Source organism: Amblyomma americanum, chromosome 2 (genome assembly GCF_052857255.1).
Source record: "Amblyomma americanum isolate KBUSLIRL-KWMA chromosome 2, ASM5285725v1, whole genome shotgun sequence".
Taxonomy (NCBI): Eukaryota; Metazoa; Arthropoda; class Arachnida; order Ixodida; family Ixodidae; genus Amblyomma; species Amblyomma americanum.
The window spans coordinates 6,267,038-6,290,506 of NC_135498.1; the positions used below are offsets into that span (position 1 = coordinate 6,267,038).

At 49.3% G+C, this 23,469-nt stretch overlaps 1 protein-coding gene across 5 annotated transcripts in view; it reads left to right on the forward strand.

Moving 5' to 3' along the window:
* LOC144120480 (pleckstrin homology domain-containing family G member 5-like) overlaps positions 1-23,469 on the forward strand; it is a 626,877-nt gene that overhangs the window by 301,703 nt on the left and 301,705 nt on the right. For all 5 annotated transcript variants that reach the window (XM_077652910.1, XM_077652911.1, XM_077652912.1 and 2 more), the window contains 2 exons: positions 6,549-6,714; positions 21,133-21,220. In XM_077652910.1, coding sequence (XP_077509036.1) covers positions 6,549-6,714; positions 21,133-21,220 — 254 coding nt within the window. The remainder of the gene's footprint in view (positions 1-6,548; positions 6,715-21,132; positions 21,221-23,469) is intronic.

The window sequence follows — 23,469 nt, forward strand, 5'->3', positions numbered from 1 at the left end:
ACCAGTTGGGTTAAATTTGGTGCAGGGGCGAATAGGGGAGCAGATTCAGTGGATGCTGGCTTGTGAAGACGGCCATGTTGCCTTTAACTTCTTTTTCTCCTGCGTGGTTAAGTGGCGGGTGCGAAGCTCTATTCTGGATGCCACCGCACACATAACTGCCGCCAACAACGCGGGCTGCGCTGTATTAGCGGCGGCACGCAGTAATGTCTCAACAACAGTGGCATTCTGAATGCAGCTGCTGCCCGATCAGGAGCTGGATATATCTGGCTGCCAGGCAGGTTATTCTAGTTAGTTCTTGAGTCACGACGGACTGACTGGCGCATAAGCAACTTGTCGGGTTGTTGTTGTTGATATTGGGTCTCATATGTGCCAACGCGAGGGTTGAAACTATTTCTTTCTCTACGTCTTCATCCCGTTAAAACGTGCTTATAATAACGCGTAATAAAAAATTCTTTCGTATGTTGAACGTCTTTGTGTGCCATAAACGCCCCAAAATGAGTGAGTAGACAAGTTCAATCCTTCTCAGAAACAGGCTGAAACATGAAAGCATACTTACCTCCTAAAATTCTGAGGACATTCTTTTTGCTTACATGTACCTGTATTTTACATGAAAAAAAAAATGACTTGCTGTGATCGATTTGGCACAACCTTCCATTACAGGATGTTTCGTTTTCAAAGTGAGTTGCATGCGAGGTATTTGTGTCCGTCTCGAATTCTATGTAAAATCGCTTTCAGAAAGCGCTCAGGCGTCTTTATGACTACCGCGCTCTTTGACCCTTTAAATGCCGATATTTCGAAGGACTAAAAGAGCAAAAATTATTACTTGACATAATGCTAGCTATGATACCCGCATTCAAAAGCCAGTATCCAAATTTTTGTTAGCGGCGCTAAAAGTTGAGAAATCAGCACGTCGACGATTAGCATTAAGACGTTTTGGCTGGATAGTTGGCCATGAAGCGTCGTGAAGTGAACAGCGCGAACTGAAACTTGTGTGTCTCAGTTCGCGGTGTTGACTTCATGAGACAATTAGCGGTAATTACCAGTTAGTCCATTTCTGCAGCTGCAATGCAAATGCAAATTAGAGACGATGGTTTAATGCTGGCTGGCAGTCGCACATTCGCGACACTGTGCAATAAAGGGTTAAAATTAGTTTCGCCAGTGTTCTTGTTTTTTGCTTATTGTTGTTGACCAACAATAAACAGATAATCCACCGTGCATACAAGGAGGGCTTCTCTCAAGTGAAGCTTCCGCTTTTCTGATCGCTGCTCTGCAGGCCACAGCTGCGCCACACCGAAAGAGCGCGTCACCGACTAAAGGGCCCACTATTTTCCTCGTGTCAACAACCTTTTCGAGAGCAACTCATTGAAATCGTGAGAAGTGGGCGGCGTGCAAAACTGTAGACGATCTCGCTGTTGTTCTGAAAACAATGTGCGCGGGCGAGAACGATAAGTAATTTAACCACATGGGCTCGCAAAAGGTGTCGTACCTTCACTGAAAAACGATAAAGAAGCTTCGACTCGGAAGCAAGGGCGCTGGTTACCTTCGGCATTTTATCCTGTCGTCCCCACGGGGAGTTCGCTGTTTGCGACTGCAAACAGTATGCGATTACGGGAGTGCAAAGAGTAATGCGTGCGGGATACGGCTGGCTCACAAAATACCGTGCAGCACTGGCGTAGCTGCCGGTGTTCTCAGTGAACTAGAGGATGAATTCACCGGGGTCGCTCCAATGTGTTTGGCGGAATCTCCAAGTGTGTAGTAGATTTGAAATTGAGGGAGCAATTACCCGTAAGCCTAATTACCCGTTATTTGGAATTAACTGGGAGCGGCATGTCATTGGCCCGTCGGCGGCCCGTACACTAACCGGTTACGTCGGACAAAAGCATCGATCCGAGGGCGCCGAACAAGGGAACCCGCTTAGATTACGCTTAGTTGACTCGATCTCCATTTCGCGCGGTGCCAGCTCGAGCTTGAGTGACGTTGCACGCTTTTAAGGGAGGCAGAGTGCAAAATGGGCTTTCGTTTGTTTCGTGAGCTAATCTGTGTGCGGTACCGTTGGTGATACGGACTTCGTGTTGCTTGTCTGGCTGGCGCTTGCACTGAACTGAGTAACACCTGTAGAATAAGGCTGCCGTTCCTACCGTTGGGGCTTCAGTATTCCAGTCCCGCGGCTGTCGCCGGAGCCGAAGTCGCTCATTTCGCCGATGTAGGAAAAAACTAGGAAGGAGCAGCGATGCAGCTTCTCAGCGATATCGGAGAGCACGGAGAAGGTAAGGTAGGAGGCGCCATTTTTGTGCTTACAAGATATACCCGATGGCAGCACTAAATTGAAGTTGGCAGTTTTGTTCAGCCATCGTCGTATTTGAAGACAGCGCTTGCGCTGACGCAATCATACAGCATGTTTACTAGCGGGTTTTGAAGAGACGTCTTAACACGATGCTACATTATTGACTTTTGATTAGCAAATAGTCTCCCTTGAAGGTAGTTTGAATGTATTGCGCGTTACATTTTTCTACATTGAATGCCTAATTTTTTTATAGCCCCTCCTGTATCCGGAAGCGCATCCGAAGCGCACCTTAGCGGCGTTTAGCGCATTCAGCACGATAATAATTTTAGCTTTTGGCCAACTAGGCACCTTTTTTTTGTTTTCTTCCTTTTCGTTTATGCTAGGAGTCCTCGTAAGCTGCAGCAAGCGACAGCGTTACCTCACGAGCTTAGTGCATGTGTAGAGAATAATAAGTGCTCGAGTGCCACTGTAACCACTAAGTGTGGACGACTGAATTTTATGATAGGCTTAAAATTACTAAACGTGCCTTTGGATTTTTTGTGGAATATACTGGGTGTTTCAGCGAAACTTTCGAAACTTTTTAAAAATAAGCTTTCTGAGGTAAAAATATGGTTTTGCGGCATACTATTACTAGTGTTGGCGGACACCGGAAAGTGTCCACGAGCCTCCCGAAAGTACTCGTAAGGAGTCGTTAACCTCCGCAACAAAATACGCTGCTGAAACGCACGGCGTTAATACAAGCAATCTTTCGGTTATTAATGCGACAGCATTAGAGTTCACATCATGTCATTTCGAGTCGTGCGTCTGTCACAAAAGTCGCTGATTGGATGAGAGACGTCACGTGACCTAGTAAAGTTAACCTGCCCACCATGGCAGGTGGCAGTTAAATAAAATTTTCTAGTTTTTCCTTCAAATTATTCTATTCCTTTCACACAACACAATGCAGTAGAGTTTGTTAGCTATTTCTTTCGCCACGACGACGCCCTTACATTTTCTCCGTGTTGTCCTTCTCTCATTCCTCTCTCCTGGCCGCTTAGATCGGTTGAAAGAACATCAGCGAGCTTCGGCCACACGAAGGCTGAGGGTAGCCGGCACCCAATTACGGCTCTTTCCGTAATAAACGCCCAGCTAAGAACGACAACTACAGCTGTGTACCCACACCCACATGGCACGTAAAAGTCGGTGCGGCGCCGACAAAAACTCGAAGGTCTCGCACGAGGAACTACTCCGAGGAAACACACTGCCCCGCGGTAACCGCCAAGAGGTAGATCACCTTTGCGAGCGACAGGACAGGAAGCAAAAGATAATCGCTCAAGTGACTCGGTAGGATCAAACACATCGTAGCGATAGCTAACTGCGCGACGAATCTGGGCTACGCACCTGCCAAGACACAACCGTTGTGTCGTAAAGAGGCGTCTGTTCACGAAGCAGGGCAAGTTCAGGTAAGAGAAGACCTTGTGTCAGTCGTCTCTCGGAGTCTGTTTTATAGGGAAGTTTTTGCGATTGTGATTTCCGGACGGCCTTTGTGGACAGAGTGCGCGGATAAGAAACGGATGTCGTCCAGAGAAACCTGTAGACATCGCGCGTCTACTCTAGATACATGTTGCGGAGTTAACAATAAGGATCAGTAAATGGAACAAGTCGCTTGTTTCTTTAACTCCGCAACGAATTAACCATCGCAGTGCAACTCTGAAGTTGTGTGTGTTGTAGTTTAATGTTGTTTACGACATGCATGAGCGGTGAAAAGTTCTCCAGTTCAGTTCTGTGCAAATGGACGATCCAGTTCACCAGCGCTGGATATTCGCGTGGTTGGTGACATGGCGTCACATTCACTTTTATATACCTGTCTGCTACTACTGCCCTGCCCACCTATCTATCTTGTACTGATCTTCCCGATTGATTATTTTAATTATCAGTGGTCAGCGTTGCCATTCATAACAAAGAATGTATGCTAATCACTCTGCTTTTGCATGCTAGCTGTTAGTCCTGGTATACGAGAGGGAGGGCAAATCGCGGCACAAATCTGCAAATAATTTATTAATTTTATTATTCAGAAATGTCAGCAAACAAGTACTGCCGAATTTTCGCTGCGGTCCTGGCATCATGCTCAGCAAATATGAAAAGGCCAGTTTATGATAATGAATGTTTATGCCAAAAGCTTCAAACTGTCGCAGTTTGCGCCACCTCGCGGAGCAATATGAGACAGTGCACCAGGAAAAATGAGGCTGTTCCAAATTAAGATATTACTCGTCCTCTTAATGACTTCAAGCCATGTTGGCTCCATGGGCATCAACACCGTCTTCGTGAGCGTACCCTAATCTGAGTGAGAAACACTGTATCCAGAGAGAACTCGGCCCTATCTTTTTCGTAATCCGCTAGAGACAAGGCAGTTCTACAATCGATCTGTCCCTGAGCCCCGGCTACACCATTCTTTTGAGTTTCATGCCTTCTTTGTACCTCTTATCGCGAGAACATTAGATGGCTCATCGACATAACAAGTCGGCGTTGCCCAAAAAGTGGCGGCGTTACAAAACGCGTGATTGCTCGAAACGCTTTGACGTCATCAAAAGCAGGAAAATACGAAATGTTGACCAGCAATAGTAGTAGTACTTACGACTGCACCAACTGCAAACGATTAGAATAGAATTGTAATATAATTGGAGTGAAATTAAAATAGAATTGAAAGTAGAATTTAATTGATATAGAAGTACAATAAAATTGACATAGAATTGCAATGCTTTCGCATTACTCGCACCTATGTTCCTTAAGGGCTCCTGGTAATTTTTCTGTTTTAATGCTGCGGCTGTTGCTCGTTCGCTTAGCCCTGATAGATGGACTTACGATTTGGTTCAATTCGCAGTAGCTTAACACAGAATTTTTAATGTTATTGAAGGTCATGCCTTTTCAGAATGCTGCGCAAGCAGCCATTCTTTATCGCCGGAATGAATGCGCCGCTCAGGTTCCAAAGGAATCTTAAGCAGTTTCTGCCTTTCACACTTTCTATTTTAGTTTTTTTTCTCTGTGATGGGCGTGTTAGTGAAGACCGAAACGCTGCTTACTGCACTTCAGAGCTTTCTTCGTGTCATCTGCCCGCTCGTAGGCGATAAGTGTTTTCCTTTTGTATGTTTTAAAATCCTAGAAAGCGATAAAACAAGGGTATAGCTTTGGAGCAAATAGTATAACCGTTACGTTTACTTTAGGCCTTCCAGATCACCACAATGTCACGTTTTGCCCCACGTGTAGCCTGCTGGCAAAATAACTCGCTCATTAGAACGCGAGGCGCGAGCATTCCTAAATTTTGCATAAACCAAGAGCAGTCACTAACTTTAATAACTAAAAACTTACGTCAATCCGGGGCTTTTTTTGGTCATTCAAGCTGCACAGCACCGAAAAATGTGGCTTGCGATAATTCCTGCCTTTTTCACCACCTTCCCGCTCACTAAGGCTTACCTCGCAATGTTATTTTTCTCTACTTGAAAAAAAAAAGATCCCACACTGTCATCCCTAAGCTCAGCTACAGTGGACATGTGGCAGGTCATGCCAGATAAAATCCAACTAGTTTGATTGCACTTCTAAATGTTGGGGGCGCTGAGCACCAAAATGTCGCGTTTTTCCCCTTGCTAAAAAGGGGCAAAATAATAAATTGGCAGAAGGATCGACTCAAAATGCGTGAAATTTGACTGACCATAGGGGAGGCCTAGTCGTCTGAGCATCCGCCTAGTATGCGGGAAGTGCAGGATCCGGACCCAAGTGCCGCGACGGGCACCCACTGTTTTTCCAATAGGCCTGGCGCTGGGCTTCTCTAAGGTGAAATGTTTGGGCAGAATTGGTCTCCTCGAGCAGACCACTGACACATCAGCTATGGCGTGCTTTGGCCAAATCGCCCCTTGGACCACAAAATCGAATTTTCTGTTTATTTTACGTTCCCTCATGCCCTATAGGGCATTATTAGTGAGGGATGTGGGCAGTTACCAAATAGTGTGCGAGAACAACGCGCGCATGTTATTTGCGATCGTAAAGACCAACGCGTGGCTATCAAAGTTCTGCGATATCATTGTACGGGGAATGATAACCAAAATGAGACTGCGATGAGCGTTTCATCTCTGCATGCGTAACGTACAAACGGAGTCCCGTGGTCTTACTAGAACACATGTGCTGTAGTGCAACCAGAGTTATGTCACCAGCCTGCGATGTTTCCGCATTGTTTGCAGTGTTTGAAGCGAGCGCCACTCAGCGTCCTTCCCGTCTCATTTCCCGTTCGCAGAGCCTGAAGCTCCTTCGTTCTCCTCGCTGCCTGCTGACCAGCAGCCGCGGAACCGTGGTAGCCTGAGCGCCGCGCAGTCGGTACCCTACGGCATCAGCGAGCTGGGCAACGATGACTCCTCGCCCGACGAAAAGAAAGACGTCTACTCAAGGCTGTTCTCCAGAAAGTAAGCGACCTCTTTCCTCCCAATCTCTATCGCCCCCTCTCTCACTAGCGCGCCGTGTCAGAAACTCTTCCACTGCAACCGTGCAGTATTTTCCGGGACTGGGGGACTTTCACGCGACAGCGTAAGGGCCCCGGTGGCGGCGTTGCCGTCGGCGTGACGGAAAAATACGTAAAATTGCTTGGTGGTTGTTCGGGAAGGGAAATGGCGCAGTATCTGTCTCGCCGGACACCTGAACCGTAAGACAACGGAGGAAGGTGGGAGTGAAAGAAGAGAGGGAGAAAGAGGTGCCGTGGTGGAGGTCTCCGGATTAATTTCGACCACTTGGAGATCTTTAACGTGCACTGACATCGCACAGTACACGGGCACCTTCGCTTTACGCCTCCATCGAAACGCAGCCGCCGCGGTAGGGTTCGAACCCGGGTAGTCCTGCTCAGTAGCCGGGCGCGCTAACCACCGAACCACCAGGACTCATAAAAAATGTGCCTTTAGAAGATGCTCTCATAGATGGCGCCAGCCACACCGGTGCCGCATGGGATCTTCAGCGATCGGAGCAACCGCGAGCAACGCGCCAAGGGCACACGCCGTCGGCCGCAGTCTTCATCATCACCCTCGCATGAAAACGGAGCAGACGAAAGTCTCACGTTACAAGCTGCTGGGCAGAAGTGCAGCGTAGGCACCAGTGTAGCGTAGACATGAATCGAACCCCGGACCCTTGGGTTGCGAGTCAGACACGCTACCGGTATACGCCACGCAGGCACGTTCGTACGGCTTGGTTAAAGCGAGACCTTATACTGTACGTCGTGTGGTCTTTCGCATAATGATGGTGATTGTTAAATAAGAAACAGTGTCCTTGTCTACGTGGGTAAGAGGAACCGCTGTCGCGTCATAGCCCTGCAGGGGGAGCCACCTCTTTCGCAATCTAGTCACCAATAACTGCCGTACATGCTCTCGCCCCTCATGTAATGTCCCGCATTGGAATCAATAAACAAAATAATGAAATATAGGAGACAAAGCTTTCCGCAGCAGCACGGCTGACGTCGTTCTCTTCCTTCCCTTGCTTTGGTGACTCGTTGCCGTCCGCGTTGCAAGCAAACTTTGCAGTTCCGCGTTAATATGACGAATGGGCGACTGGCATGCGCCACCTTTCTTTTCTTCCGTTGATCAGATAACTTCCGAATGCCGCATTTCCGTGCAGCCATCGGTGCAGACGCTCGTTTCCTTTCGCAGTGCACGTCAGTCGGTCGCAGCAAAGTTTAGAAGCCGTTTGCAGGAATGGCAATCGCTCCTCAGCAGCATTCAGCAGCACTTTTCGGAAAACGTGCATGATGTAGTCACGAATTAGGCGAAAATAAAACTGGTGAGTTAAATGGTTAACGTCCATTAACGTTGCAATGAACCGGCGTATTAATCACAAACAGCTTATACGATGCCTGTGACCGTACAAGTTCAGGAAATATTTACGAATAGAACTAGTGTACATGACCGCCACCACGTGCTGTGTGGCGCTGAGCACTCAAAATCACCGCTTGAGTTTAGAATTGTTGGTGTATCGCATTGGTTTCCTATAGCCGTCGCAAATAATTGTTGTATGCCAAGGAAGTATTTCATAGGTACGATTTTCCCGAGGGGAGGAATACTCGATGATGATGAATTTTTTATGGCGCAAAAGCATCTGAGGCCAAAGAGCGCCATGGCACAATGTATTTTCTCCACGTCAAGGTGGGGCGAAAGACCTATTTCCCAAGTATTTCACCCCAAAGAAGCCGAGCACCAGGCCAGAGGAAATCTTGTACCCATTGTATCACCGGTGGGCACCCGCCGGCACTGGGGATCGAACCCCGCACCTCCCGCATGCGAGGCGGATGCTTAAAGGATTAGGCCACCGCTGCGGTGAGGGAATGAGTAGTTGACCGTGATAATCGCCCCGTTCGCACAAAATCTCTGAGAGCTATCTAGTTTTCTAGTTTACAAGTTTAGAATATCCTCATTGATTACGCGGAGGCCGCTACTGGCGGACAACAGGTGGCTGTGTCTCGTCGTCTCTTCCTGTGCGCTGCTGCCCTGTTTGGTGCTTCATTTTTTCTACAAACCATGCACCAATTTGTCCCGCAGCGTATTTTACTGCAGGTGGCTCTAGTTGCCGATCTCCGGAAAAAGTGAGCATGTCAGGCACCGAATTAGCGAGGGAATTAGCGAGAAAACATGTAACTGAATACGCGAGCGTATCCGTTGCGCATGAGTGCGCGTGTAGATGACTGCCGGTCACTTCATTCCCACCGACGGAACGCGCACCCAGGAACGGGACTGATCTCGCAAAGAGGTCGCAGAGGCGGCAGAAATGTCCCGGCGAACGCGAGAAACGGAGCCGCCGGCATTCGAGGAGGTGACTAACGCCTCTCCCCGTCGCTCGCCATGCAGCGACACCCCGCAATCTCTGGCCCGTGAGCGATCGAGCGCGGACTGGCGTGCGCGGTGCGCGAGGGGCAGTTCGCGAGCCCAGCGGACCGATTTACGAGCCATTGTGGCGCCCGAGACACCCCCCCCCCCACCCCCCCCCCCCCCCCCCCAGCTCACCCCCTCTCTCCCTTGCCCGCCTAGGCCTAACGACCGCTCTGTATGATCGCTCAAGGAACAGCAAGAGGCTCCCACTTCCTCCGAAGCCCTCTCCTCCTCTTCCCTCCTTGTCTGGGTGGCCGCTTCCCTCCGTCGCTTTTATTTGTCGCTTAGGGTGTCTCGTTGGGGCAAAATATGTCCTCCGCTCGCGCTGCCTGGCCTTTTGGCCGTTGTTCCCTGCAGCGTTGTCATCTAAAGAAAGAAAAGCAAAGCAAGAAATCCAGGAAAGAAAGGAAACTTGTCTGTACATCGTTGTCTTCTTCTCACAGAGCACGCTTTCTCTCTCTCTCGTTGTCGTCTATGCTGCGGGGCTCCCGTACAGATTTATTTTTCTTTCTCTTTTTGAATAGAAGCACTGACTTCGAGACTCGTCGGCTGCAAATCACCAGTTTGTCCAACACCGTCCTAGAAGAGAGTCAGGACGACAACAGAGCGCTTGGAGACAGTAGAAAGGCGCTAGAAGGGCAGTCGTCAATGGCAGCAGCCTCCGGAAACGTTAATCGGACTTATTAAGCGCCATATATTTGTCCACCGCATGCAATTTCCTGTGTGGAAACCAGTGAAGATAAGCTATGTCCGAAATATCCAAAGCCGAATTTATTTGCGCAGGCGCTAGTGTCTGCAGGTGGCGAAGGGGCGTCATGCTGTTCTTTGTTATATGCAAGGGCAGCGGCTGTGTGCAAAAAAACAAACTTCAAAATATTCGCTGGATACTTCCGACGCTCTATGCCGCTTTTATGCAGCACCTATGCTTTTTGCACGTAAGCACGCCTACACATTGTCGGCGTTTCCAAGGGAGCACATGTTCTTGGTGGCGTACAGAAGTCATGGGGATTTAACGTTCTTTGCGCGGGTTGCACTGCCGTCATAGCGGCCGCCATGTTTGAAGCCAGAAGAGCTGTGGGGATCTGCTGTTTTTTTTTTCTGATTCGCTTATCTCTGACCTCTGCGATGCCAGTGTAAGCTATGCCTTACATTACAGCATGGCGCCACGTGTGGCTCACCTTCGAGGAAAATTCAGTGTGCGTTTTGTCGGATGGCCTGAACTGCGATTTACTACTGCCGTTCGTTCGTTTGGTTCAGGCGTGGACACCATGGTCGATGATAACCATCGTTTACATCATCGTCGCCGGCTATTTCCTTGGGATTGAGGACCTTCTCTGCGTTTTGATTCCAATTCTATTTTACGAAATCGCTTTCTTCTCTTGAAATGTGTTAGAAGAGACTATGGCGCTCTTAAAACCACTGGCTTCCCCTCACCGCGTTGTCAACTCAATTCCTGTCTCTTCGATAGATCCTTCCTGATCATTAGTGACGTTCTCTGTGTTCGTTTTCATTCCTTCATTCCAATGGCTCATTCAGTGTCACCTTCCACCTCCGCACCTGCATCGTCCATCCACGACCGCTTTCATTCTCTTCTGTTTTTTTCGTTCCTGTTCTTCACACGCCTGGTTGCGTGCACTGACTTGCTGGGAGCCTTCACTCCCGTATGTGTACTCTTCAGCAAACCAAGACGGGAGAGGGGTGCGGTGATCGGCCTGCTTTGCATTGATCGTTTCATGACACCCGCTCTTGCTGCCCTCGACGTCGATCGCTATTCAATGCCGTACGCCTCAGCTGTCCAAGGCAGCCATGCAAATGTCACCAGGGCACTGCGAAAACAAAGGATATCGTTGATAGGAGCTTGTCTCTCATCCGTTGTCCCTCGCTTTTTCCCGCGTGCTTTCAGTCTTTTTTTATTCTTCTTTTTTCACATCGCCCCGCAGTTTTCGCTTTAGTGCATGGCTTGGCGTAGACGATAGCTGAATTTCATTTGCCCGACGTTCTTAACTATAGGAGAAAACGGATAAGTGCAAAGCCACTGCAGATTTTTCCTTTTTGTTTTTTCCCTCCTGCACTTCAGGTCAGGTCGCTGTGACATCAGATATTTGTGGGTCAGGTCATGGTCAAACCTATATATGCGTCCAAAGATATCTCCAGTGATTAGCAGGTAGCCTATAACGCGATCGAAGCACCGCTATGGAGCGCGGTGATAATAAACTTTTATGGCGCAAGGGCATCTGTAGCCAAAGAGTGCCATGTCACAATTTTTTTAATTTTTACTCAAGGTGGGGTGAAAGACCCACTTCCTAAGCCTTTCACCCTAAAGAAGCCGAGCACCAGGCAGGGGAAAGCTTGTACCCATTGTATCACCGCTGTGTACCCGGCGGCACTGGGGATCGAGCCCAGCACCTGCCGCATGCAAGGCGGATGCTCAAACCACTAGGCCACCGCTGCGGTCTCTGTGGAGAGCGGGAACTTCGGATCGCGATGAGGAGGCACTCAATCCAGGAGTTGCATACTGGCGCAGCAGTAAGTTCACGCTGCGGCGCCATTAATTCCCCACACAACTGCGATGTTAAGAAAGCTCGCTAGAATTGCCATTTCTAATTTTTTTTTTCATGCTCAGTGAGCGGGATGGCCCACAACTCATGATGACCTGGTTTACACTTTACCGAGCGCGACGACTGCCTCTCTGCGCCCTCCCGTACTCCGGCTGCATCGTCGCCTTTGCCGGCGCTGACGCTCCACCTGGTGCCAATGTGTAGCCAGGGTTGCCAGGCGGACAAAGTTTACGCAACGGCCTACGACATGCTCTGCCACTCTCCACTTGCTGTTCATCGTGTGCTTACACTTTTCTTCTCAAAGGAGAGTAGTGTGCAAATTATGCTATTCCTTGCAAGATGGCGAACTACGAAGCGAAGATGTTTAGAGTGCGTCGCCTTGCACAACCCTCTTAATAGCGGCCACATACAGCCGCACAAGCACGCGCACAGTGTCGCACGCACAGGAGGAGGAGTCGACAAAGTATCACGTGGTTTCGGATCTCGCTGGTTCACTGCTTCAAATCCCCGAAGACGCAATGAAAGTCTGGCGAAACTTGCGCCTGCTGAACTGAGGTGCTCACCGTTAAAGAGGGATGCGAGCAGCCATGGGGAGAGGCGAGGTTCGCCAATGCTTTCGCAACTATCAAAAACACGGTGATTCAGCGTCTGTCGCGCAATGTAACTTCTCTGCGGTGTTTGTTTCTTTCCGTGCTTTTATTGCCCCGTGACACGCGACACGCACCGGCTGGCGTTGCTTCTAATTTTCCCTCTCGCTTGTACATTCATCCTCGCGGCACAGCAGCGGGAAGCGGTTCCTTTGTTAACGCATTAAGTGCGCGGGCGTCTCTGTGATACGATACCGCCGTCTTTCTTTCTTTCCCTGCTTCCCTTTATTTCAGCCTTCGCTTTTCTTGCTGCGTTGACTCCGTGCTGCGCCTTTTCGTGGCGCTGCACTATTGCCTCAGGAAGATTAACGATGGCCGGGGACAATGTGCCGGCTAATGACCGGCTTCGCTTGCGCACGGCGCATCTCCGTCTCCTCTCCTAGTTTAGATTCGAATTCAGCGCCTCTTTTTATTTGGTCCTATTCTCCACCATGGGCGAGACACATAAGTTAGCCGCGCATTGGATACCGGTTCGCCGAAGAAATGAACGAGGCCCCGAAAACTTTTTTCTCGCCAAACTTGAGTCGTTATCAGTGGCGCTTTCTTCAACTCTGGTTGCGAAGCAGTGCGATTGTGTTAGCGCATATAGAATCGGGGCGCTTGGAAACAGCGGTCTGAATAACAGAGAAGTAAAAAGGAAGTTAACTCATGGCGCGTAACGTAATATGGTATAGTTAAAGCACGACGCCTCCGGTGTTCCATTCACAAAGGTATTCGTTTTTCTAAATAATTTTCCTACACATATGTGATCTCCTAAGTGTTAGTTCAAACTGATGCACAATTGAAAAGAAATGAGGCTCTTGACCATAAACCAAGTGCTTGTGCCTGTACTGCTGTGAGCCCAACGAAAGGGGGAACACAGGAGAGTGTGCTAAATAGCGTCGAGCCCTGTTTTTTTCTTACTCTTTTTTTACTTGGCGACCAAGTTTGACTTAAGCTTTGGAATGAAAGAAGTGATGACATTACTTGCTGGCCCTCCCTCCGTGGTCGGTGGAACTATGAATGATAACGCTAGAAAATAAAGAGGGCACTTATCACCGTCACGTCAGCGCACGGTCCCTGGCGGAGTGATAAGCGTCGCTGTTTTCCTTTATTCTCTCTTTCGTTTTTCGGGTTTGTCTGTTAAGCTTTTCTTCTCCTTCTTTGTTTCCTTTTTTACCTGGCATTCTGGAAAGCTGCTGCAGGAAACTTGCGCCTCCCAGGCGGCGCTGCGTTTATTCTAATGCGAAACCTGAACCACCGCCGACAGCACGACTTTCGGCCGAGACAAAGGAGAGACCAGATTCTGTGCGATACAATACGCGGCCTAATCATGCATGCGCATGCTACGCGTTGATTCGGAGGAGCGCGTACACTCGCGCTTCAAGATATGCTGGAGCAGGTGCCGTCTTGGAAGCGCGCTGAATGCTGATCAAAACCCCTCCGATTACTAGGCTCTGTGTTACGGCGCCCCGGTTGGCATAGAAATAGGGCGACTAACTGTTGTCATCGAGCCACCTCGTTTGAAAACCTCCAGCTCATGTTTTGTTGAGCCCAGATGTTTCGGGCCTGAGCCATCTCTGTGCAATAAAAGTAATTGCCTCCTAAAAAGCAAATAGTTATGCGCTCCCGGCCTGCGGGGTACGTATCTGCACTTGTTTCACTTCTTTCTGCTCTCTTTTCATTCTTCTCATCTGCCTATTCTTTCGACTATTGTCACTGGCCACAGCACGCACCAATCGAATTTGTTAGCGCGTCTGGTTGGCCGTTGTTCATCCAACAGCGGGTCAATCACGGAGTGCTTTTTAGCGTTGGATCTAAATTTCGTTGAGGGATATTTGGTTGGTTTTCAATCGAAAACAGCGAAATTAAACAGAGACTGAAACGAGGAGCACGCTGCACAGTACTGGCGATCACTTGCTTGCACGAGGAATAGTTCGAAGATATCCGTAAGTCCATCCCCAGAAGACAGACCTTGCGTAAATTTTCTGAGAAACTGCGCGCGATTCGTCGTCGCCACGGTGCCGCGAAAATGTACACCGCAGTAGCTCTGCAAAAGCCTCGATTTCGTTTAAGCTCTCTCTTTCTTTTCCTGCTGGCGCGAAGCATTTGGCAGCGCACACCCTCTGTTCTCTGACGCGCTTTTTATACCGCGCAACTTTGTTAGGCGCGCGCGCGCGCGAATAATGGATGCCGCGCCGTCTGGCGGTGGTCTCCATTCAACCGAGAATTTCACGCTGGTGCAGCGACACGCCGACGCGCGGCGCTATACATCCCCGAATCGCTTTCCGGGATAATTTAATGGGCCCGCGTTTCGCCACCGCTTCTTTTCGGCGTTCCGTCACGCTTCCGGGCCGCTTTCCACTCCGCTGCCCGCTTCACCATCAATCAAAGCGCTTCTCGCTGACGCGCCCGTTTCTTTTCTTCAAGTTAATGTAAAAAGAAAAAAAATGTCACTCCGGAGTTTTCCACCGGGGTTATAGTGACGTCCGCTTCAGGATGCGCTGCCTCTCGGGTAACAGGGTCCAGAATTTTAAATCGAAGTTAATTTTAAGCAGAAGTCGAAATGCAATTGACTTTAATAAGCTTCGAGTGTCGCACTGGTCCTGAAGCTATCGCCAATGCTTTCCTAAAGTATTTCTCATCTTAGCAGTATGAAATGCCTTTGATCAAGTGACTATGGTGTGAAATGCAGGATTAAACGTATTCAATCGGGGCGAAAGTTCGGGTGACTGGTTCTCGCTCATCCGTGCGTGAGCGTCGATGCAGCACAATTTAACCCCAACTTCATCCGCCACACAACACGGAACAAGCACACGTCCTTCGCAAAGTTCAAACACTCTCTTCAGTCCACCAATGCTCTGCAATGTCGGATGGCCTGACACAGCTCACTGTCGGAACTGTCCAGAGACCAGGGCATACACAGATCACGTTCTCCACTCATGTAACACTGTCATTACCTCTCCTTATTTCTCTTGCCCTCCCCTTCATGCCTGTAGTGCTTGGCTTCACTCGGGCTCGACAGATGACCAACGGGCCACAGCGGAGCAAGCACCGTTTTTCAATGCGCCTTAGTGCTGGCCTTGAATAAAGTTTTTTCCTCCTCCTCGATACTGCGTCCTTTGGCAACTAACTACAGGCACTTCGAAGAGTCAGACGCCGTTTTAACTGCTGGAAGTTGAGGTTGCCTTCAGGCGTCTCTGGACTGCAGCGAATATGCATTAACAGCTCGTTATCTCCTTCGTGTTACCAGTAGGTCAAGTACACTCAGGGCCCCTGCACAAGCAGGGCTAACCTTCCCATAAGGGCCCTCTTGAGCAATACTGATATTTGAGCGAGTTGTTTCAGCTTCTTGGGGGAAAAAAAAAACAGCGCAAAAGACGACGGACGCAGAAAGAGCAGACACCACAGCGTCGTTCGTTCCGTCGTTCAGCGCTGTTCCATCGCAGATTGTGCAGCAGACGAGAGTTCTCGTAATTTGCCTTCAACCAAAAGGGGGCGCTGAGGAGGGAGTTCGTTCCCGTCACCTTGGGCTTTGCAGCCGAACACCAAATCAACGAAGAAACTGTGGTGGGTATCTAATGAGGAAAAATGTTCGTATTATTACCCCGTGCCGTTCCTTCGCTGATGATGTATGTGATGTATATACTGAGGGTCGTAGCAGCAGTCCCGACAGGTCCACCCTGACACCCGAGTCGGCATTTGACACCAAGAGTTAATGACTCGACAGGTTACCGAGGACGTATGCGGTCGTGTCTAGGGTGTCAATGAGGAGAGATCCATGCATGTGTGATATTTTGTTTCCTCTCTCTTCTCTCTCTTATTTCTCTTCTCCTTCTCTCTCTCTCTCTCTCTTCTGTTTTTTTTTGTCGTCCCCTTGCTGGTTTCGGGCACATCAGCAGAGCAGCGTTAAGGCGAAAGGTATTTGATGTGCTCTGCGCATGTGCGCTCATACTTCAACATTTTCATTTTGGTAGGTCAAAATAGAATATTACTCGGTCTGACCGTGAAGAACTGTGTTGCCGCGTTTCAAGACTTTCCCACGTGCCTATGTTCACCGCGGTAATTTAAGCTGTTGCTTACCTTACTTTTGGTGAGCCATGCGGAAGACTTGCATATAGAGGCGGCTGTCCCAACTCCGTCAGCTGCAAGTAAGGAAAATATCCGAACGTCTTCCTGACGTGAAATACTCGTCCGACGAAATAGCGAAACAACTTTAAAGAGGAAAGTCTTCGGGCGTACGTCTTCACGTACCTACGAATGGCCGAGAGGGTATCGGGCTGTTCATCGAACTGAATAGTTTTTCTAAAATGTCTCAGCAGCTTCGATGTGTGCTTCGCCCCAAATATGTGCTTGGACTATACTCCGACCCAAAAAATGCAGCCGGCATATTGACCAGCATCCGCGCCACCCACGCACCGGCGACAACCGCAACCACCTTCCCCGATGGGGCGAGCAGCCCTCGAGAGACGCCGTGCCATCGATCGCGGCCACTTCTCCGCCTTAGGATCGGGCCTCAATTTCCTAAGTGAGCGACGCGATACACCGCGCCCCGGGCTTCTTCCTCCGGCCTCGCCTGATCGCCCCTTCTTTTTCCCTGTTCGCCGTGACGCGAGTGATTAGAGTAATTAATCGCGTTTTCCAATTCACCGCCACCGCCGGCTCATTCGCTCCTTAAGTTTGCAGTAATGGCTTGGATGTAATCTGGCCGCCGCCTACGCGCGGCCTTTGTTCGCCCCCTCCCCGACCTGAACAGCTGCGGTGACGGCGTTGAAACCGTGGTAAGCTCCAACACCCGATCTACGCGACGAAAGCTTTGAAGGGTGCAGAAAAGGAAATCGTGGAATGTATTAGTAAATAATTACGGCTTCAGAATAACGGCCTGAGGGGCGTGTTGGTGCATGATGAAGTGAACGGCGGCGCAGCGACAACGCCACAATTAACGGACAGAACATGCGAATCTTTTTTTTTTCTGCCATTGTTATTGCGCCGCCGTTCATTTCAATTACGGCTTCTCTCTTTTTTGTTCGTCGCGTACGAAAAGGGTAGGATTTGTAGTATATCCTCTTTTGATGCTGCCTCCTTGTTATTGGGTGTGGTAACAGGAGCAAGACGCAAGGAAAAGGAAACTAAAAAAGAAACAGGTTCACAACTGACACCACAAGAGGTGGTTGCTATCTCGAATAAACGAAGAATTGAGGGCGCCAGTGCGGCAGCGTATAATGCGCATTGCACTCTTCTAAGTTCGTAGCAAACGAGATCCTCACGCATCTTGCCTATGTTGCACAAAAGTCATGGCTGCGTAGTAACTGTTTCGCGCACAAACTAGCCTAACATAAAAGCATAATGTCTCTCAGCTCAGTGTTAGTCAGCTATTGTTCCTTTTACCGTGAGGCAGGCGTGCTGAGCCCACGCTCGCGTCATATATGCGTGTGCACGGTTGGCGTAATAATCAGGCAATTGCGGCTGTGAGCATATGTCGCACAAACCGGCATATCTACAACGCGCGAGCGGTGCACCCTGGTGTGTGCTGGTGTCGTTTGCGAGTGGACTTTTTTGCGTAGATCGTGTTTTACTTCCTCTGTCTCGAAAAGCAATATCCATCCCAACTAGCAGCGACAAATGTCGCCAACTCGCACGCACGCACTCACGCGGGTACGAGCGCGCACCAGTAAAGATCATATCGATAAATAACTTCGTCATTAGAGTTAGGCGGCAACCGGGTTTGTATATCTCCCTGCGCACCTAGCTAGTCAGTCAGGGTGTCCGGCATTCACCTAAGTTCGTGAGCGCGAGTGTTCGTAGCGCCAAACAGGGGGCGCAGTCGGCCTCATGGAGTTCGTATTTCCAATTGGCAGAGCGTATTCATGTTCGCGCGTATTGCTGAGTATCGCAGCTTCCCCTGGGAGAGCGAAGGAGGGTTTAGGCTCCGTCGGTGCTGCACTAAAGGGATACTGAGAACCGGCTTACGTGCTGCTGTGCCGGGGATCACCTATTGATGAAACGTGGCACGTGCACGTCGCGACTGCAGCGCCACGAGCGGCCCGGTTTTTCACAGCAGTTGTTTACCGAGTTTTGTTTTGTTTTTTTCAACAGCATCCCACAGATTTTGTTTCGCCTGCTTTCTGCGAACATTTGATCACGTGAGCTCCTGTACGAACCGGGAAACGAAAGGTCGGACACTGTGCTGGGCGCAGTTGGCCGTTTGAGGCCGAAATCAAACGGGAGTATACTTCCTATGAACGAAAGCACAATCTTTGCGCTCTTTACATTGGGCGGTTAATGAGCGATTAGTGGGCTCATGTTACTGCGCAGAAGGCTCGTGCAGAGGGCGTGGTCGCCAACCGCTTGCTCATCGGGGTCCCGGTACACATTGGAGGATCAGCGCATGGATGTATTCCGCCAGTGTTTTAGCCGTAGATACGCTGCTGTGCACGTGAGCGGATGAATTCGCGCGGCGTTTTCGCTCGGCGAACCAAGCAGAGCTGGGAGAGGAGAGTGTAAACAACTCTTCCGAAAGTTTCTGCAAATGGGGAAGGGGTGCACCTGGAGCTGTCGACCACACAGTCGTCGTCGCCTGGCGACTGTTGCCTCGGCGGCTCTGGCGGCGACGGGCGAGACGACAGGTGCGCGCGGTGTACGGCGGAAGGACGCGCAAAGTGAAGGGCGCTGTTCGCTGCTGTCCCAGTCGGGAGGCCCGTGCCCGGCCCGAGGTTTCGATCGCCGCGAATCGATGTGCGCTTCGTCGGCGGCGTAACAGCGTGCGCGGTCGCATACGGCGACACCGCACTCTGGGGCAGGGATGAACCGTGCACGCTGGCTGGATGCGAAGACCTGTAGCGCCCTGTCGCTGAACATCACAACGGGTGGAGGCTGCAGATGGGGGCCGCGCCGTGGCTGGTACGCGCGCTCGGTTGCACAGCTGAGCGGAATTAGTTACTGCAGTAGTGAAATACTTTATCAACCGAAAGAACAGGATAAGGTAGAAGCACCAAAGCGTGGAGGGAGCCTCACTGCAGGGCGCCGAATGGCGCTGCGCTATTCCGGTCATGTCGCGTAGCTGTCAAGAACTGGGGGCTTTTAAAGCTGGCCCGACGCTTTTCTATTTTTGCATTTTTGTGTGTTTTTAGGATCTCTGATATTCGAGCGTGCGCAGTGTGGTGCACCCAGAGCTCTGCTGCACCACCGTGCCCTACTTCACCTCGAGGCGTGCCGAGTCTCCGCTGAAAAATGAGCGTGAAAGTGCTTAGACCGCGTCGCACTTTTATCGATGCAGGTCTAATGCGCCAAACAGTCCATCACTTCACTTTTTTGAGAACACACGTGCTTGCTTGCCTTGTCTAGTGCAACGAAAATTATCAGCCGCCGCGTGAATTGCTCTCAGGTCTCAAGAGCGACCGAAAAGTATTTATACGAAAAGAATGAAGCTGTCGACTCCACTAAAGAGGTACCGCATGTTCATTAGGGTGATCAGGAGCGCAAGACTTGTTGTGACCAGTGCAGTCGTTTCTGCGGTAAAGCATGTTTGTCGAGTCAGCAACGCAAGCAAGTTAAGGAGAGGAGGGCAATGCAGAAGGAAACGAATCATAGTTTTGCTTGGAGAGAAACGAACGGCGCGATCACTTTCGACAAAGCAGTTCATATCAGAGATTTTAATATGCAAAAAAAGGTGATTTTTTGCAGGCGCGTGCTTCAGCAAAAGCTGACAGCAAGAGCAGGAAGTGGTTACCTGATCCTCTTTATTAAGGGCTCCGCTGCCATTCACGAAACTATATGCGCACCATTTCGAACGCTTTCGTATCCAACAGCAGATGTTTCGACAAGCATTATCTATTTTTCGTTACAAAATGTCCGGCCGCTAAAAATCTATACGTCAGAGCCCCCCAATTGTTTTTATCTGACTTTCACGGCGCTCGTTTTCTTCCCAATTGATGAATGGAACCAACCATGCATCTATCTGTTCATGAGCACGAGTCATTTTCTCACGCGATGAGAACGGCGCTGTTCTGACATTCGGTAACGTCTCCAGAAGGCCACAGTACTACAGAAGCGATTGAAGTGACGCACATTACCGTTCATTCTTTACTTGCACTTCGGTCAAAGACGATCATCAGGGGTTCGAGCCATTAAGGTCGGGCAGAGACACCATGGGCCAACACCGCGCATATCACAGCAGACGGAGAAGTTGTAAACGAAGCATTTTTTACAACCTCGCATCCGTTTAATTTCATTTTTGGAAACAAAAGTTATTTTGTGAAAAATACGTCTACAGCTGTGAATACTGTAGCGTATAATGAGCCGTAGAGGCCGACATACGTAACTGTTGCGCTGCGGACCCGGCGTAACCAGGCTGCCTAGTGTACGCGTGGGAATTTCGGTTGTATTGGGAAATTCAATGACTGCACGCGCTGGTATACGCAAGCACTCACTGGCTTGGGCTGCATTCAGGCGATAGTTTGAGGAGGAGGTAAAGAACACAAACAGCGTGAAACAAGTCTAAGGCGCTTGGAAAAAAGTAAGCAAAAGTAGATGTGCTGTCACAGGACAGAAGAACATCGACAAGGTGCCCGCTCCCCAAGTTTCTGCCAGCCACCGTTGCGAACTTCGGGAGTGAAGTTGCATGTTTTCCAGAGATCAAAAGTTTCACCCGCACAGACGAAACAGGATATGTACTCTCATAAAAAAAATAGAAGAAAAATACCCAGGCGGAGTAGAAGCAATGCTTTATGCCTCACATTCGTACCATCGAAAAGTTTGACATTTTGAAGGTTGTTACATGAGCGCTCTTTTTCCAGGACACGGACCCTGGAGAAGGCACCGTCGGGAGGCACCCTGCAGAAGGCAGTGAAGAGCAGGTTCTCGAGAAGCAGAGACCTCTCATTGGTGAGTCGGCTTTTCTACGTCATCCTCCGCATGCGAGAGTCCCAGTTCTCTCCAGTCGGCATTCCGGGAGACGTATGCTCGTGCTTGCTGAGGGAGGTGCTGGAGCTGTGCCAGGCGCTGTCGGAAAAAAAAAATGTTTTTATGCACGTGGCACATGTCGCAACATCGAGTAGTGATGCCTGTACAGAAGTAAGGTTCGCTGTGTGCAGCGTTACAGCGGGCGATGTGCGACATCAGTTGTCACTCGAGACGGTCATCTTTTTGGAAGACTTTCCTGACTTTTATGACATCGGAAAGAAGAAAAATATCTGCTGCAGCGGTCGACACCTGCGGTAGGTGTGCCTTAAGTGGCGTGATGTGTGCATCTGCATCAGCGAAGTTATCGTGCGATATGTTATTACGTGCGCGCTTCTGAAATAACTCATTTCAAATAGATTCATTTCATTTCATTAATATCAACTAATTTAGAGTGCGGCCAGTTTTTTATGCGCAGAAAACAGAAAAACAGTGCTCAGAATATCTTAGACAAAAAGTGCTTCGATGAAGCCTTTAATATAGAGCATGGAAAAGCCAGTGGGTGATTTGAGTACACAAGGTAATTTGAAGGACCAACGCTCTACGGTTTCATACAGCAGTTTACTAAAGCTCAAACTTTCCACACGTGGCAGGACAGTCCATTTGTACTTACGATACTTCTGCCATTTAACACCAGATCGTGCTTCAACAAGGGGCCCGCATTTGAAACCTCGGGGAAAGCACCGTGCCTCGACGTCACCAACGGCGGCGCTGGCGTCGATGCACCCTAATATGCGCGCTCCCGTATCGGCCTATCTCAGAAGCGACCTTTTGGTTTCAGCGGTGAACAACAACGATGTAATTATAGCGCAGTGCTCACACGAGCGTCTTGCAGTATGCAGGCACATGGGCAGTTAGCACACCGCGCCCACGAGCGGATCTGGTCTTTACCCATTCTCTCTTTACCATTTCTACCATCACTTACCCACGCTGTACGATATAACTGTCCGTCCAGAGGGAGGAAGTTAGCGCCCCTTTCTTTTGTTCATACCTTAACCTAAGTTAACTTTGGCTGTCCAGGACGCGTCACGTCACAAAGGCTTTCTCATTAATATATTCCTGCTCACCTTCCAATGATGTCAACACTTCTATATGCGAAGGCGTCAGAAAGAAGCAACTGGGTTCCCGCCGCTCTTTTTATTCGTTTACGCTCTTCCTCTCTCTCTCTCTCTCTCTTTCTGCTTCATCACGTCTTATGCTCGGCCATGCGTGCTCCCTAATCAGCCGCTCAATTCCTACGGCGCCCTGCTTTCTGCCTCGTTTTTTTTTTTTATGGCTCCTCTTCGAAGTGATACTGAGCCCGCGGCGTGAATCCGCTTATTACCTTTGCTAAGCCGCTCGTGAAATTCGGGGGTATTAAATTGTTTTTCTAGCCGGTCTGCTTCGTGTATGGTGTCTTGCTCCCCGCTCACCCCTTTCTTTTATCTCGTTGCAGTTTTATTTGCTCATACGGATTTCTTTTAAAGTCCTGAGTCGCTACTGTTGATGTCCAGAGCTTTCACTTCTCCAATAAGCCTTCCACTGAAGGCTCCAAATAAAGTTAAATTTTGTTAACAGTGTTCTTTTCCCGCTCTTTGCTGTTTCGTTTTTAGCTGCTGACACCTGGCACTTAGTGATAATTCAGATGAAAATTTTGTTTGAAATTCATTCACCTCTTATCTTGCAATAATGCAGTGAGCTAGGTGAGCACGAGCATTTACCATAGCTTTCAAGACAAGCTGATCTCAACTATTTGGCACAAACAGACCCAGCATGAATTGCGTATCTTTCGCCAGTTCTTGAGCACTTTTCACTAATAATTACACGTGGAGAAATTTGGCCAATAGTGACATCTTGCATGATATTTCTACTTTACATGATATTATTTTCCTGCGTATAATACATTTTTGCAGTTGGAAGCTGTTGCTGCTCATCGACTCGCCATGCGTCTCAAATTTTTCTTCCGTATCTGAATTCAGTCAGTGTTTGTTTGCGGAAGCAAAAAGCGTTTATCAGTTTTCTGAAAATGATTATGTTTCGTTACATTCTCGAGCAGTGGTGTGGGAATGCAGGAAAACAATTATCTCTGATGAATTAATGGGAGCCCCGTCTCCTCGCTTCTCGTTGTGTTACTCAAGACTCCGTTTTACAGCTTATCGCGCACTTCTCAAATTGAATTTGTGCTCTCTGTATTT